Source organism: Stegodyphus dumicola, chromosome 1 (genome assembly GCF_044657685.1).
Source record: "Stegodyphus dumicola isolate Sdum_Otavi_A_Nest chromosome 1, ASM4465768v1".
Taxonomy (NCBI): Eukaryota; Metazoa; Arthropoda; class Arachnida; order Araneae; family Eresidae; genus Stegodyphus; species Stegodyphus dumicola.
Genome location: NC_140768.1, coordinates 85,351,270 through 85,368,370, shown reverse-complemented (window position 1 = coordinate 85,368,370; position 17,101 = coordinate 85,351,270). Strand labels below are relative to the sequence as shown.

At 30.3% G+C, this 17,101-nt stretch overlaps 1 protein-coding gene across 6 annotated transcripts in view; it reads right to left on the bottom strand.

Annotated features, from left to right (window-relative positions):
• LOC118181608 (6-phosphofructo-2-kinase/fructose-2,6-bisphosphatase-like) overlaps positions 1–17,101 on the bottom strand; it is a 144,295-nt gene that overhangs the window by 20,910 nt on the left and 106,284 nt on the right. For 4 of the 6 annotated variants that reach the window (XM_085817298.1, XM_085817306.1, XM_085817290.1 and 1 more), the window contains exons 11-13: positions 15,382–15,423; positions 15,202–15,289; positions 8,982–9,109 (exon numbers count right to left, since the gene is read on the bottom strand). In XM_085817298.1, coding sequence (XP_085673424.1) covers positions 8,982–9,109; positions 15,202–15,289; positions 15,382–15,423 — 258 coding nt within the window. The remainder of the gene's footprint in view (positions 1–8,981; positions 9,110–15,201; positions 15,290–15,381; positions 15,424–17,101) is intronic. The other 2 variants (XM_085817315.1, XM_085817293.1) reach the window with 1 other exon arrangement.

Genomic DNA, 17,101 nt, shown 5'->3' with positions numbered 1-17,101 from the left:
TAATTGTATATTCACTTATAATGATACCAAAAACATTTTTATATTGTGTTTGTATGTTGATGATTTAGCTGTATTCTGTAATAATAAAGAAATGCTTGAAAATATTGTTTCTAAAATAAAAAATGTATTTGAGTTACATGAAAATACTAATTCAAAATTTTTAAGAATGCAAATAGAAAAACTTGAAAATGGTATATGTTTGTCTCAAACAGAATATATTGAATCTTTATTGACTAAACACAATCTGCAAAATTGTAAAGCAGTGAAAACGCCAATCGTTAAAGGGGCAGATAAAGGTTTTTCATGTACAAATGAAAAAATTGATGCAATTTTGTATCAGGAATTAATTGGGGAACTTTTATATTTAGCGAATAGAACGCGTCCTGATATATCATTTGTAACAACTTATTTGTCACAATTTAATCATGTACCAGAAAAAAGGCATTATCTTTTGGCTAAAAGGGTATTAAGGTATTTAAAAGGTACAAAAAATAAACTTTTCTATAGCAATGATTTTGGAGTTTTAAATGCATATGCTGATGCTAGCTGGGGAAATGCAGAAAATGGTAAGTCATTTTCTGGTGGTACTATTTTACTAGGTGATTCATTGATTTCTTGGAAATGTCGTATGCAGAGAAGTGTTAGTCTGTCTACTTGTGAAGCAGAATTATTTTCTATTTCTGAAATTTATAATGTGTTATATATTGTTTGTATTTCATTTTTGTATTGAAAAAAAAAAAATGTTACTCGCAGGAGGGGTGTGTTGGGTAGAGGCGAGCGAAGGTTTTTTCTTATGCGCATGCGTATGATGGCGCAGCTGTCTCTTCTACCGACACATCCGTCATTCGAGCTTCGAGTGTAGGGAAATGCTGATAAGTTATTTGCTGTGTGATACTCAATATGATTTCCTGTGTGATATTTTTATTCATTATTCATGTAAATAAAGTGTGTTGTCCTACGATGGCTTCTTTACTCTAAATATCGGCCTCTGAACAACACTTTTTTTTTTTTTTTTTTTTTAAAGAAATGTAGTACACAATTTTCTTTTTTATCTCCAGCTTCCTTCCACGTTGTCAAAATGAATTTTGTATGCAGAAGCAACTGTTGTTAAAAACAAATGACCTTTTGGTTACTCCTGCTATGCTGGGCGTAATAGAAAAATGATTAATAAAAATTTTGCTAACTAGCAAAAGCTGATAAATTATTTGAAATCATTAACATATGCAAAATATGTAGGCATTTCAAAGAAAATGTACTGTCACTTTCAAACACAATGAAATTATGAGGTAAGACTTTGGCTGCTTGATTAATTATTTATGCACATATGTAAGGGCTATCTGACTAAAGGAAGAAATACCTTTATGAGGGTCTTTCTCTGAAAAATGGGTTAATTTTTACATTACCAATACAGCTATATTTTTTACTAGGAACTAAGGATGAAAGATAAGAGCTCCATGTTATTTGTTTGACATCTAGCATATACTAAGCTTTTATCAGTTTCACACAAACAATAAAACTATTTTTTATTATTTTAAAGAACTTAAAATCATAAATACGTAAAAAAATAAACACATATTTAGAAATAAATGGTCTCTACAAATTAATAAATGCCTTTATGACCATATTTTATGATTTTTAATAATTAAGAAATTCATTTTAAAATTATACATACCGACTTGTTTCATTTTTTTTCCTTTCTGTATAATTTTTATTATAATATCTGGGGAAATTTTAATTAGAATTTCTTGCAGCTTTCACTTATTTCAGAGGGGATTAAATATTTACAAAGATTAAATGTTTCTACATAAATCACTCTTTATAGAGATGATTACAAAATTGTATGAAATTAGAATGTTCAGTTAATTACATACTTGCCAACCTACGACATTCAAAAATCAAGAGATTTATTTAAGAAATTGGGAGATTTTGCTCAACGACAAAAAGATTTTTTAAATGATAAAAATATATTTTTGAATACTAAATTAACTTTAAATAACCAATTCTTGAGTGCAAACAGTACAGAAATACTTAAAAAAATTTGCACTTTTAATCCCCTCCGCAAAAAAAAACATTTAATCAGTTTTCATGCAAATGCTATGAACAGTGGCAGATTTTGCTTAAAATATTTTTTCATACCAATTGCCACATAGGCCTACTTTTGCTAATGTGTTTTTCTAATGTGTCCCTGCTAATATTCTATTCTTTTTGGAATTTTTGGATTTAAAAATTTCTATTATTCTAAAAAAACTAAATTCATTTAGAATGTATAGAAAAAGCTGGTAATTTCATTTCATTAGTCATATGGACATTCAGAAGAAATATGAAATATATATATGGTAAGGACAGGTTACAGAGCTGGTGCGGCAGAATTTTTAGAATTTAGTGACATACCAAGAAACAAAATCTAGAAATGGCAAAACTTTTAGAATTTAGAGCGGGCATTGGAAGCAGAGTTTAGAAAGGCACTAGGTAGCAGAATTTAGGATCCACAGAGATTACATCAGGTGGGAAAATGTCTAGTGCCAGCTATGTGTATGATGCATTAAGACATATTAGATTAATCTTTTAAATTTTAAGTTTGCAATTTCTTTATTAATAAAAAAAATCCCTTTCTATAATGCCTGCCCATGTGATAAAGAAGATTAGAAGCATTTTTGATATTTTCCATGTTTGTGTCTAGTGAAAAGTAGAGAAACTAAAGGGAAGACAAACATGTTAAGATTCTAGTATCAGAAGTAAAACATTCAAGATATTATGTTTTCATTGTTCTTCCAGACGTTCTCCAAAAAGTAAGAAATTCAATGCAAACTTTTTGTAAAATACATCCATTGCATGTTGATACACCATGTAGACATTTTTCTTTTTGTCACATATTTCTTGAATTTTCCAGAATCGTGGCTCTATAAATCTTGTATTCAAATCCTTCTATACTTTCCAAGCTGCAATGTCTAAAATCCTAAGGAAAAATTATCCCTACCAATTCTGTAACAGCAAAAAGCCAGAAATACTTTTGGGGAAAAAAAGGAGGGAAAAAGTGTACAATTAATTTTATAGAGAAAACTGATTCATATTCTGAGAATTTTGAATATTCCGAGACAAATTACATGGGAAAAACTCTTACTATGAAAAAATTAAAAAGAAGACATAGCTAATTTTGCTTTTGCCAAGAGCTGTTTCATACATTTTGCTTTATAGCATTATACAGTCAAAAGTTGTTAATCCGGACTTGTCGGGACTTCGGCGATTCCGGATTATAGATCATCAGTTTAAATCTGGTAAGATGGCATGCAGAAATTATGAAATTAAAAATATGAAATCATAATTTATGAAATAAAGAACAATTATGATCTAAAGGGTATCAAAATTTACAAAAAAAGTTTAATATTTATTTGTTTACTTTATTAAACATTTCTTTCAATGTAAGCTGTTTAAGTTGCTTTGTTTTTTATGTGATAATGCTTTCTCTTTAATTCTATAAACAGACATAATTTCTTGTTCAGATACAAAGTTCCACTGTTCAAGTCCTATAATTGCTGTGTCGAGAGTACCCACTAATTTGTCAATCGAAATTTATTCGTTTTCAATAGCCTCTGTGTCACTTTCTTCGCTATCAGAAGCGAATTATAATGACGAGGAATTTGATTTAAATCATATCAAAGACGGAATACATCGAGATGAAATACTACATTCAGTAAGGAATTATAAGGCAAATAAAATGAAAACATCTGCCCTGAAGATAAGGATAGTGCTGACAGATCAACTTCCAATTCATTGCGCGCCACGGCATTCCCCCCGCCACAGAGCAGAGTGAAATTGATAAACAAATTTCGGTTTTATTTAATGGACTTCGACACATACTCTCGCTTTGTAGATCCTTTACATATTAGTAAATATATATCGGAAATTCTATTTGACATAATCGAAAGTTCAAGCTTACTTTTCTAAAATTGCTATAACAGTCTGCAAAAAAATAATAAGCCAGATCCAATTCAAAGATTAAGGAACAATGCAATCTGCAACATTAACTGAATTAGATCATTTTAGCTTAGCTTATACAGTCCGTTATACATTAAACGCACATGCGTAAACGCATATTCGCAGCCACAAAGGCCTAACGCATGTGAAGAAAGTTTGTAGCTTTGAGGTCCGGATTATCGGTGACCGAATTAAGGACTTTTGACTGTACCTTGTTTATTTTCCAGATTCAAAATATTGTATAATAAGTTGACAAAATGAAACTTTATAATATGACAGCGAAAAATAAAAATGTTTTATTTTAATGTTATTTTTTAAATATAATTTCAATATATTACCATTATTTTAATGAAATTTATAATGTTATGAATGATTTATTATGTTACAATGTTTTAAAAAAAAAATCGTCGAAAAATTCTCAGATCTCGGAATGAAAAATTTTCTATAGAAACTGAACTTAAAATCACCAAAATGTTGATAAGTCGCCAAATTTAGAACTGTTTAATAAAAGAATTCACATCCCCAAAAGCAAAAAGTTGTTCAAGAATTCTTTATTAGAAGAAATGAATTTCGAAATGCTTCTTGCTTAGAAACTCGAGTATCCCAACATTTATATTAGAAAAAGAAACAAATTATAACCCATGAACCCATTCACAAGATAACAATATACGCCAGCGAATCGCAAAAAATATTCCTCCAAAATGCTAATTCACACTCAAAATGGCAAATGTAAAAACAGACAGCAATTTCAGATGATTAAAATTAGGACTTTTAAGGACTAAAAATAGATTCCAAAAAATCTAAGGACTTTTAAGGACTCTTAAGGACTGCAAGAACCCTGGTATTGCATTTTCTTGAAGAAATAATAGAAAGCCATCTGTGCACAATTTTTGAAAAGTACAGGAGTATTTTGCCTCTTCGTAGACATAACTAAAATGAAAGATCCTAATTTCTTAAACTATTTATCGAAAGCACATGCACTCACACCACTCAGCGGTAAGATGAACAAATTTACAACCTCGATATTGCTTTATGCTCTATGGCTAATGTATGCCAGATGACACGCAGTGGAACTCGATGTTCACTGGAGAACTAGAACATGACTTTTTTCGGACACATGTGCTCTCATTCACAAAGCAGAAGGGCACCCTAGTTTCTCCCTGATGAAACAACTATGGTTTTCTTTATAAAATATAGAGAAAAAAACAAGTGCTTTTAAACACACAAAACCACTTTTTCTTTTTTTGCTTTTTGGGGGAGGGGTTGCAAATAATGAAGTACTAAGCCAAGATACGCAAAAATCGTGAAAATTTTTAAGAATAAGATCAAATCAAGAGAAATATGTTGTGAATCAGGTTGGTGAGAGAACGGTCAGAAATCAGAAGTCTTCTACCTAAATCAGAAGAGTTGGGAACTCTGTAATTATTCTATACTTTTTTCATTTAAAAGTTACCAGTTGAAGAACTGGGATTTTCATTTCCAAGGTCTGAGGAGATAGAGTAAAATTTAATAATTTAGTTTCCATTCTTCCATTTTCTTATTGCTTATATAGCTAATTATATTAGCTATTCTAATATAGCTACTTTGATACAAAATCAGACTTTTTCTGAAACAACATACCATTTTTTTTCCATATAATAATTCTATGACTCAAATTATGCCTAGACATTACATTTTGTAATTTCTGATGAAAATTTATGAAGAAATTTAAAAATTTATCTTGGTGAGCTTTTTTCACTTGGCAAAGTTTTTAATCTACAGCAATCTATTTTCCTTCCCCCCCTTTTTTTTCATTGTACAGGAGTGGTAAAAAGTCATTTTTCCTTTTTTTATATAAGTGTAAACCACATTTGGCATTATTATTGCTTGTAACAAATATGCCAAATTTCAAAATGCACCAATATGTAAATTCACCTATATCTTAGAAAATTTTGAATAAAACATTAGTTTTTTGTAGGCATGGTTAGAAATACATCTACTTTAAAATGACCGTAGAAATTTTATAGGTTACAATTCAAAATTTTTTTTCAAAAAATTTATAAAAATTATTTAAAACGCAAATTAAAAAAAAAAAAATCATAAAAAATGGTCGAATTTTATCTGAAATTAACCTAAATTTTGAAATGTGAAAGGAAGAACCAAAAACGTTTCATTAGGAAAAAAAAAAAAAAAGATTAATAAAATGTGAACCAAATTCAATTAAAATTAACATAGTGGAGCTAAAATTTTTAGAGCTAATTTTTTAAAAACTACTCGTGCATGTTTTACAAAACTTGGCAGTTTTGCATAATTTGAGTCGTAGAATCGAAATACAGGAAAAATTGGCAAGTCATTTCAGATTTTGTGTCAAAATATCTATATTAGAACAATGCTATATATAAATCTAATGCATATCCTAAGTTGCACTTTCAAGACATGAAAAACACAAACTGAATTTCGTCAATGAACCCAGTAGAACGAGAGATATGGAATGTTTTTTTTTTTTTTTTCTCAGTGTTCATAAATGAAGCTGTAGTGCGCATGCTTTTGCTAATAAATGCTACTTATTTATACCCTACTTATACTTATAGTACTTATAGTATCATGGATTACCCCAAATGTTACTAAAAGATCTACACCTTAACGTAAATAAATAAGGTTCTACTGTATTATAAAAAAATTGATATTTTGGATCAATGAGATGTTCACTAAACCTGACACAAAATTATAGAGAGTTTCAAACATAGCAGGAACTCTAAGATGACATAATTGTAATATTTAAAACAGTTTCCAACTTTATTTTAAAATGAAATGCTTCAAGCATGATTTAATAAGGAAAAAAGAAAACTATTATATTAACAATGAATTCATGACAATTATTGGATTAATTTCAGCGTTTTCAGTGTAACAATTCAAAGTTTTTTGTCAACTCTATGGAATTATGAAATGCTTCAGCAGTTTATTTATCCTGCAAGTGATCATTGAATCCCAGATATAACAACTTGTGCTCATTAACATCTACCTAGTTGTTCATGAATCGAACTTCTTAAAAATCACCACTAAATGAAGTTCTTGTAAAATATCACTAAATTAACATGTATAATGCTAAAAAATATAAAAATAAATAATAGTTCAGAAATGCTACATGACGAAAGTCTATAACTTAAAAATACTTGCTTTAACTAACCAAATCTTATTTAAAATGAGCATTTCAACACACTCTATAATTATAAAATAAATCTCTAAACTCAATAGTTCCAAACTTTTATAAAGTTAGTGAAGTATACTTAAAAAACTGTTTTAAATACATTTTAAATTCAAAAATGATTTAACTTTCAGATAAGTTCGTACTTCACATTACATACCCCTATATTTCTTACATCATTGCTAAAATTCAAAACAAATGCAGTAAGTATAAGAAAATGTGGTTTCTTTCATTTATGCAATTTGTTTTTTTGAATTAAAAAATTAAAACAGCATTTGTTTATAAATATGTAAATTTTTTTAAAATTATTAAATATACTAACCTATTCTGTTACTCCGGATTTTTATATTTCACATAAAATCTACAGATTTTTCATTCTCAGATACATGCATTTAACAGTCTTTTTAAACATTAAAAAATACAAGCATAATGTGAAAGCATTGTTAAAATTGTCAAACATCTAAGCATCATTCCACATAAATAAACATTTAAAAAGCTGCTGGATTAAAAATATAAAGCTAATATATAAAGAGATCAAGCAGATATGTCTTGTGTTCTCTGTAACTCATTTGTATAGTCAAAAAACTTTGGTAATACAGTTAATAAATAAATTAAGATGAACAGAATTATAAAATTACATTAATTGCTAGAATTTTCAATTCTATTCTATAAAATAGAGTGGCTATTTCTTTTAATGCCTGCAAAGTTTTCATTGACATTGTTTCATTTATATTTAAGTCTCTATAAAAATTATAATTAGAATGTTATGTCATATGCATGTTTTACCTAGTGGGGAAAGTATGTTTATTTGAGCTGCGTTTGTACAAACTTTCCAAATGATGGCTGCAAAGCTCACACTTTTTTTTAACACATAACACTGACACGAAACATAATCAAGCATTCTTACTAGGAAAGCTACATTTACAGTGAAGATCAATACTGTCAAAAGTTTTGAAACAAAAATCTTCAAAGAAAACAATGAGATTATTAAAATAATCAAAAAAGAAAAAAAAAATCTTATACAATGCATGCATTTTAAAGAAATAAATTCATGGATAAATAACACAGATTTGAACTGGTTAAGAGAAACAACAGAGCTTACAATATCAAAAGAGTGAAAAACTTATTTCTTAAAAGGCCATATATTAAAAAGTTAATAAGCAAAAAATTCAGACTGAATAATTTCCATTTTCCTGCGTTCAATAAAAATCTGATATTTATCGTGGCTTTCAATAAACCCAATATTTTAGTATGGTTTTTAGTGAAACTCCTGATATTTTTATTATGGCTTTCAATATAATTGATATTTCAACCAACGGGGGAGAGAGGGAGATTTTTCTTCATTTCACCAGAAATATATTCTCATACTTTCTGGAAAATATGAATTTACAAATTCACAAGTTAGAAGCCAAGTTTCATTTCTTATTTAATTTATTCAATGCCATTTATGTTGAGATAAACATTATGCTTCAAATTTATAAATTTCAGTAGGTTTAAAACCTGGATATCAATGGATTTTGCCAAAGATAAACCTCTGAAGAAAAAATGATATACATAATATGCAAATCCAGTAACTGACGGTAACTGACGACTGTTCATGCCTTTTAAAGGTACATAGTAAATAACAATTTTAAAGGTTAGTTTATAAAGCTTGTTTTAACTTCTTTTGTGATGATATTATGTATGTTTTAAATTTATTATGAGTCTCAAATTTGTCTGTCAATCTGATTTGAATGAAGTTGTTATTTTTGTTTCTCAAGACCTTTTAAAAAATTTAGATCATTGCACTGAAACACAGCAAAAGCATCATAGATTCACATACTTTAGGTTTTTCTCGATGGGTATCAACAGCTTCAACTGGAAGTTTGAAAAGTTCCATTTCACATCCATATGCAACTGGTGTAAGTTTTATAACAGTATGCAATGGCACTCTCAAATATGGCAATTCTTCTAAAAATAAAAAAGTTGAAATTAAATAAAACCGATTATTTACATTTTGCACAAGTACAGAAACATCAAACACTATCAAAGGCAGAGATTATAAAGCACCTAACATAATGGAAATATGAAATTTATACATGAAAATTTGAAAGTATATATTTATCTAAAAGGATGCCACACAGGCATTAATGTCATAACTCTTATTTGGGATTCTAAATCATAAAAACTGAAGTAACTTAATCAAAAATTCACTTATTAAAGGAACTCTGAAAGTCTTCAAACTACTCCAACAAAACAATTTATACCGATTTAACAGCCAACAGGGAAAATTTTCAACCAAAATATCAATCTTAATTAAAAAATACATCCAGTACATAATAATAAAATAATTAATTCACAATGATAAGCATAAAAACTTCACCAAGCATACAGAGGTAATTTCTGGAAAGGGGAGCGTAATATTTAAGAAAGCACCAGAGTATTTTTTCTCGTCCGAAAATGATCTTGTCAAGATGAAGCAATCACAGCTAAAAGAACTATAGTGAATTCAAATTAACAGCAGCAAGGTCATTATAAAAGTAAACTTCTTTCAGTGGTTTAGTAAATTTCAATTTAGACATTAGCATTTTATTAAGGCCTGAGCTCTTTCTTAAAAACATTAAATGTCTATAAATACAGTTCAGTCTTGATGTACTGATACTTAATTTAATGACATCCTCAGTTTAATAGTTTATTATTTGTCCTGCGTGAAACACATAAAAAATATTATAAAATTATGTCAAATTTAGTGATTGATTTTCTAAATCCAAAACAAATATTTTGTAAAACTAATATATAATCCAAAAGCATAAGCTTCTTGACCTTAATATAGTAAACCTTTCATAAAAAATGCTTCTTAATGCTATAATTTTCTGAAAATGATGCCAGCAAGCTAAGCTTTAATGTTTTATGAAGATGGGGCAGCCTGTTTACAAAAATGAGAAATGTTAGCAGAATGATCATCAGATGTTTCCACAAAGCATGATTTAACAATAACAAAATGATGAGTTAATCCGGTTTGTAATGAACAGCTCAGTCATCAAACTGCTCTCTTGGGATGGTATGCTAACTGGATGCATTGACTTGTTAACACAGGCAAGTCATGCTGCTAAGCAAAACTTTGGAAAAAATTTACATAAATAAAATTTGTCATCTAACTGCTCCAATTTTTGGTACATTATGAGAGGAGCATTCAGGTAGTTATCAGAAGCAACTTCAAAACTTTACCATCATACTTTTCTTAAAAATTTTATAAATGCATTCATTCTAGAGTATTATAATCTTTGGCTTATCTCAAATGAATAAACATGGCGTAAACACCCAGTCATATATTTTATTTAATATAACACATTAATAAAATTAAAATGATTCAATATCTTTCATAAAAAACCCAGCATTTATAATTGTTGCCTTACCTCAAATAAATATACACAAACAAATAAATGTGTCTGTATTAGAGCTCCTATATAACTATCATTTTCCAATTTTGCAAATATATTGTAATGCCCGTAACACCATGAAACAGAAAAAAGGTCTTTAACTTGCAATATTGAAAAATGGCAATTCATAGTTATCCCGAAAAGCACATTACATCAGATCATAGACTTCTGAAGAGAGAGCTTGAAAAATTTAAAAAAGAAGACCATCCTTAGAAATGGCAGAAGTTGTGCAATTTTTCTGGCGAACTGAAGAAAAGGAAAAGTTCGGACAATGAGTCTCGTTTGGTGATCCTGCAGCCAAGGGTGCTGATATTTCCTTTTAAAAAATGCCTCTTGCTATAAGATTCTGACATGCGTTTATCCTGCAAGATGATTCAAACCAAGGAAGGAAAACTGCCACTAATTTAGTCATTTGCATTCAGCATCATTTTTGGAGACAGGACCAAGGAATTTCTGAAAGTGACCTATGCAAAATTGTTGTAATTCACAGCTATTGGAAAGTATAAAATACATTTTCTTTTTCTTGATTACATTAATAAGATTCTGACAAATATGATTACTCATCAGTGTGAGGAAAAAAAAGACTCATTTATGATTTGTGCTTCTGTTAAATATGGTTCATTCACATTTAGGCCTAAGAATATAAGGTATTTCTCCCACTTCCCTAGCGCGCCTTCGTGGTGTAACGGTAGCACGCTGGGCCGGTATTCCTGAGGTCTGTGGTTCAATACCCAGCGAAGGCGGTTGCATATTTTTCATCTTTTCCGCTTCCAATTAACCTAATGACTCTACAAGAGTACTTGGCTAAACCATAGAAAATATCCATTCAAGAGCAATAAATAAAACCTCTAAAAAGATAGAACATCTACCCTGCTATACCTGTTCCCACCCCCAAATACATATTATGAAGCCTTGATGCATTTGTTTATATCGACTGTCACAGTTAAAGAGCCAATACATCAACCACAAATCTTGCTCTCATTCAGAAACAAAAAACCAAAATAAAAATATTACATAGGAATGAAGGTCAACATACTTCATTTTTCATTAACTTCACGATAACAGATATACAGCTACATCTAGAGTGCAACAAAAAAATACTAATTAAATGTTCTGTCTAAAAAGTCATATATGGTTTGCCAGGCCTCACAGTGAATTAAATGGCCATTCATATATGGTACATTTAACCCATGAGATAATGTTTGCTGGCAATGCATGTATGACACACGGGTTATAGCTATCAGTTTATTTGCATGATATGATATAGCTTCAGATAACTTAAACCATACAGGTTACAAAAACTTAAGCATTAGCATTGTGTTCTATTCACAAACTTCTATTCATAATTTGGATTTGTATGCCTCATTGAAAAAACATTTATAATGAGCAAAGCATGATCATGGAATTGAATATCAAAAGTGATAAGGTGATGGGCAAGAGACTTTTGAAACAAATGGGAATCTACAAGGATAGTATACATGACAATAATCAGTGTCAATTAGTTTGTTTTTAATAAACCCGCTACTTTAGATATAAATTAATAGCCGGTATTGTACAATGAAGCCCAACAGAGCAAAAATTTTTGAAGTTAACACTTTTTGCATGTATATATAGAATATGAGAAAGAAATTATATAATTAACAAACATTTGGTCATTTAACAGTAATTTTCCTTACCCCTCAACAATTGGTAAATTAGAATATGATTTTATATTCCTCAGTCGTAATTTTTTAGCCTCATAGTTACACTATGCATAAGAAATGCATAACAGTTAATATACAGCCAACTTGTTCATCTGTTAGGAGTCAGAAGAATGATGTAATTGGTGAAGATGATATACTTGCCATTTAGAAATTTTAAAGGTTCAGCTAACACTCACTAAACAGTTAAACATGACTTAAACCTGAGGCTAATACTACTAGATCTTAAGTTATAGAAAGCAAGTACATGCTACAGAATTAACCATATTTATAAATGAAAGCCCTTTTCAAACACAGATAAGAGGGCAAACATATGTAACACACAGAGCAACTAACAATTACAAAAATAAAGGTAAGTAAACTTTTTTAGGCATGGTTGAAGTTTTATACACAACAGTCTTACACTTCTTATATACGAGGCGTACTCGGAAACTAAGTACCGTTTTGAAAAAAAAAAAAAAAAAAAGTAAAACAATTTTTTTCGAATCCAATTTTATTTTTACATGAAAATACATGTATTAAACTATTTTTCAACATAGTTTCCGCCAATGATCAAACATTTGTCATAGCGGTTGACCAGTTTTTGTATACCATCGTCAAAGAAACTTCCCGCCAGTTTCGATACCCACGACTCCACAGAATATTTTTCGTGTCATTGTCAGATCCAAAGCGCTTGCCACCAAGCTCGCACTTCATATGCAGGAACAAGTGATAGTCGGACGACGCCAAGTCCGGGCTGTACGGTGGGTGATTGAACTGCTCCCAATGAAACTGTTGAATTAACGATTGAGTGACACCAGCAGTATGGGGCCGAGCATTGTCATGGAGCAACACAATTCCTTTACTGAGCATTCCTCTTCATTTGTTTTGAATGGCACACCTTAGTTTTGTTAAAGTCTCACAATATTGTGCCGCATTAATGGTTTCACCTCTGGGAAGAAATTCAGTAAGCAAAACGCCTTTCCTCTCCCAAAAGACGGTGCACATGATTTTTTGTGATGACATTGTCACTTTGAACTTTTGTTTTTTCGGAGAATGAGTGTGTCTCCACTTCATCGATTGTTGTTTCAATTCTGGTGTGAAATGACACACCCAAGTTTCATCACCTGTCACAATTTGGTTTAAAATGTTCTCTCCCTCATCACTGTACCGCGTGAGAAATGTCAGGGCACTACCAAGTCGCTTTGTTTTGTGAACATCAGCGAGCATTTTTGGAACCCATCGGGAACACAGTTTGCGATAATTCAAGCGGTCAGACACAATTTCGAACAAAACAGTGCGTGAAATTTGTGGAAATGCCTCTGAAAGGGTTGTCATTGTGAAGCGTCTGTTCTCATGAATTGCTTCATCAACTTTCCTTACCAAATCATCGGTGACAACAAAAAACCGACCACTCCGAGCCTCGGCGTAGACATTTGTTCGACCTGCATTAAACATTCTTACCCACCTTCTCACCATTCCATCACTTATCGCGTATTCACCATAAACTTCTGTCACTTGACGATAAATTTCGGCCAGTTTAACATTCCTCGCGTTCAAAAATTTAATCACGGCACGAATCTCACAGTCAGCGGGAGAACTAATTGTCTTAAATATTTTGAATGTGCACAGCAAACTGAAAACACAACATAGAGCAACCAAAATGGCGACATCACCAAGTCAGTGAACAAGAAAGACTAGTGCGCATGCGCAGGACGTCTACCACAGCGCTGCGATGGAGCTAGAATAAAATGGTACTTAGTTTCCGAATACGCTACATATTATGCAACACAATACATAAAAAACTTGAGTTAGTTATGATAACCCTTTTAAAAATAATAACTCTAAACCACAACCCCAATAAACTTCAACAATGTATTAGTAGCAGACTAAAATTCATTTATAAAAATGCCTTAGTCATAGCAAATACAGTTAAAACAAAACTTGCCAAATATTTCATTTTGCTGTTATATACATATTGTGAAAAAATATCCAAATAATTTTCAGACAGCAAATGCAAAATTTAGATATATTAGGCACAAGATAGTACTCGGATAGATAATATACTCAAGATAGTAGAAGTGAGAGATTGCCCAAGTACTATGAATGAACACAGCTGTTAATTCCAGAGATTTAAGTGTAATAGTCACTGTGTCTCTCAATAAATAAGCCTTTTAAAACATTTAGTTCAAAGAATTTATGCAGTGTGAATGGTTAGAAGAACCAAAATTTCATACTAACAAGTACAACACAATGCTAATGCTAACTTTGAAAACTATATATATATGAAAACAATTGTAAGAAAAAAAGGATTTCTAAAATCACTTATGATTTTAATCAATAATTAGTAATATGACCAATGAACTAAGACACTAAGCAAAAACAAAAGCAATGTATCAACAATATTAATACAGGGGACTTCATTAGCATGCATTTTTATATACTCTTGTGAATAATATAACAAATTATCTTAGTTAATAGTTTCTATTTGATTTTTACAGCTACCAATAAATAAAACATTAATTTTATTTTTAAAGCATTCATACCTGACGAAAATGGATGATTTATGTGCTGTTTACATATAAAATTTTCACATTGCTTGGATCATGGATGTTAATCTAAAATATTAAATCTCTCATAAAATTATACCTTTTTATGTTACAGGATTCTAAGGCTAAGAATTAACACCAATATTAAATCTACCTTATCTTTTTTTTCCCTTTCAGAGGGAGGGCCTCACTTTTTAAATGGTTAAAAATAAATGGCAAAACAGTGCAAAAAATATTCACGGAAAAATACTGTAATTCAGACAATAAAGCATGGTATATTAATTTAATAATGCGCAAAATGGAAACAAGCAACATAAAAATATGAAATGCCAATAATTTTTTCCTTTCTTTCCTTTTTTTTAAACAAAGATATGGTAAAGTACATAGACAGTTACCTGAATTTTTGTCTAAAAAGTATGCTAAAAGACATCTCAGTACAGCTTGGTGGCCAACGACTAACACATTTTCTTGTCGTTCCAATTCCTACGGGAAAATATAAAATATTAAAATGCAAAACTTTCTTATAAAACATTATTTAAAATCACACATGTACTAAAAGTGTCTTAGCATCTTACCATGATAACAGGTTCTAAACGAGCAACCAGATCTTCATATGACTGAAAAAACAATTACCTCGTAAGCATATTTCCTTTATCATAAGAATTTCTATGGCACTTTGAATAATTAATTCAAGCTCTGTTAAATAATAATTTCAAATTGATATCTCTCACATTTTCTAAACTATTATGCTTTTTGAGGAAAACATGAAATTCTAACATGTAAATCTAAACATGAAATACTATTAAAGCAAAGGGGGGGAGGGAAATATAAAAATTGTTTCATTGCAATTTGCATTTCCAAATTTTAGAAATTGCATCATTCACAAATTCCGATTAAACAAATTAACCTGTAATAGAGACAAAGATTCTGAGGAAAACTTTTAAACACACAAATGGTTCTTGAAATCATTGTCTTGAACTTCCACATAGTGAAACTAAGTATGTGCAAATGATCATTTGTTTTCAAAGATTTTTACGCTTTAAGAGAATGGGAAGGAAAGCTATCATTTACTGAAGTTTCCTTCCCCATAAACTACAACATTTTTTCTTGACATATGCTCAAAATGATGATTCCTCAAGGAACAAATATGAAATTTAAGATATGGAGATTGGGATTATGAAGATACTTTAAGAAGGTGGTTAAGGTGTTTCTAAACATCTAAAAAATTATACCCAGCACAAACTTGGCAAAACTAAATATCTGCATTTGGAATCCAGAGTAATCTGCGATTCACTGTTATTACAAGATAAGTAAAAAGGTACAAATCATCTCCAATTGTTTACTTTTGTATAATGAGATTTTCTAAACATTCTCTTAGAATTTACATTTCTGTATTTTTAGGGCTATATCAACGTATTTTGTACATAATTAAACACATATTATACAAAATTTTTGTCGTGTAACATTAGAACTTTATACTTTTGGCATAACTTATTACAATCAAACAATATATATACTTATTATAGTCAAAAGTTTTTAATACGGACTCGTCGGGACTTCGGCGATTCCGGATTATCGGTTTTTCCGGATTATAGATCAATTTAAATCTGGTAAGATGGCATGAAGAAATTATAAAATTAAAAATATGAAACCGTAATTTATGAAATAAAGAGCAATTTTGATCTAAAGGGTATCAAAATTTACAAAAAAAGGCTTAATATTTATTTGTTTGTTTACTTTATTAAACATTTCTTTCAATGCAAGTTGTTTAAGTTGCTTCGTTTTATGTGCTAATACCTTCCCTTTAATTCTATAAACAGATATAATTTCTTGTTCAGTTACAAAGTTCCGCTGTTCAAGTCCTATAATTGCTGCGTCGAGAATACTGACTAATTTGTCAATCAAAATTTTTTCGTTTTCAATAACGTCTCTGTCACTTTTTTCACTATTGGAAGCGATATTTTCTGGATCTAGAACCATACTACAGATTTCGCTGCCCGTTAATTGATTGATAATTGGGGCATTGTCGTCGCAATGAAAAACTTCTGTTATATCATCTTCATTTATTACCGCTTCTCCACATTTCTTTACAAAATCCAATAACTGGAAATTTCACATTTAGTTTGCGACGTCCGAAAACCTTCAGATTCGCAGCTATCATCTTCATTCTCCTCACCATGAAACATGGTAGCTGGCCATAAATTATGCCAAGCATTTTTTAATGTACCTACAGACACGTCCTCCCGCGACCTTGCGATGCTCCACACAACAGATTTATGCTAAAAAATTTCAAAA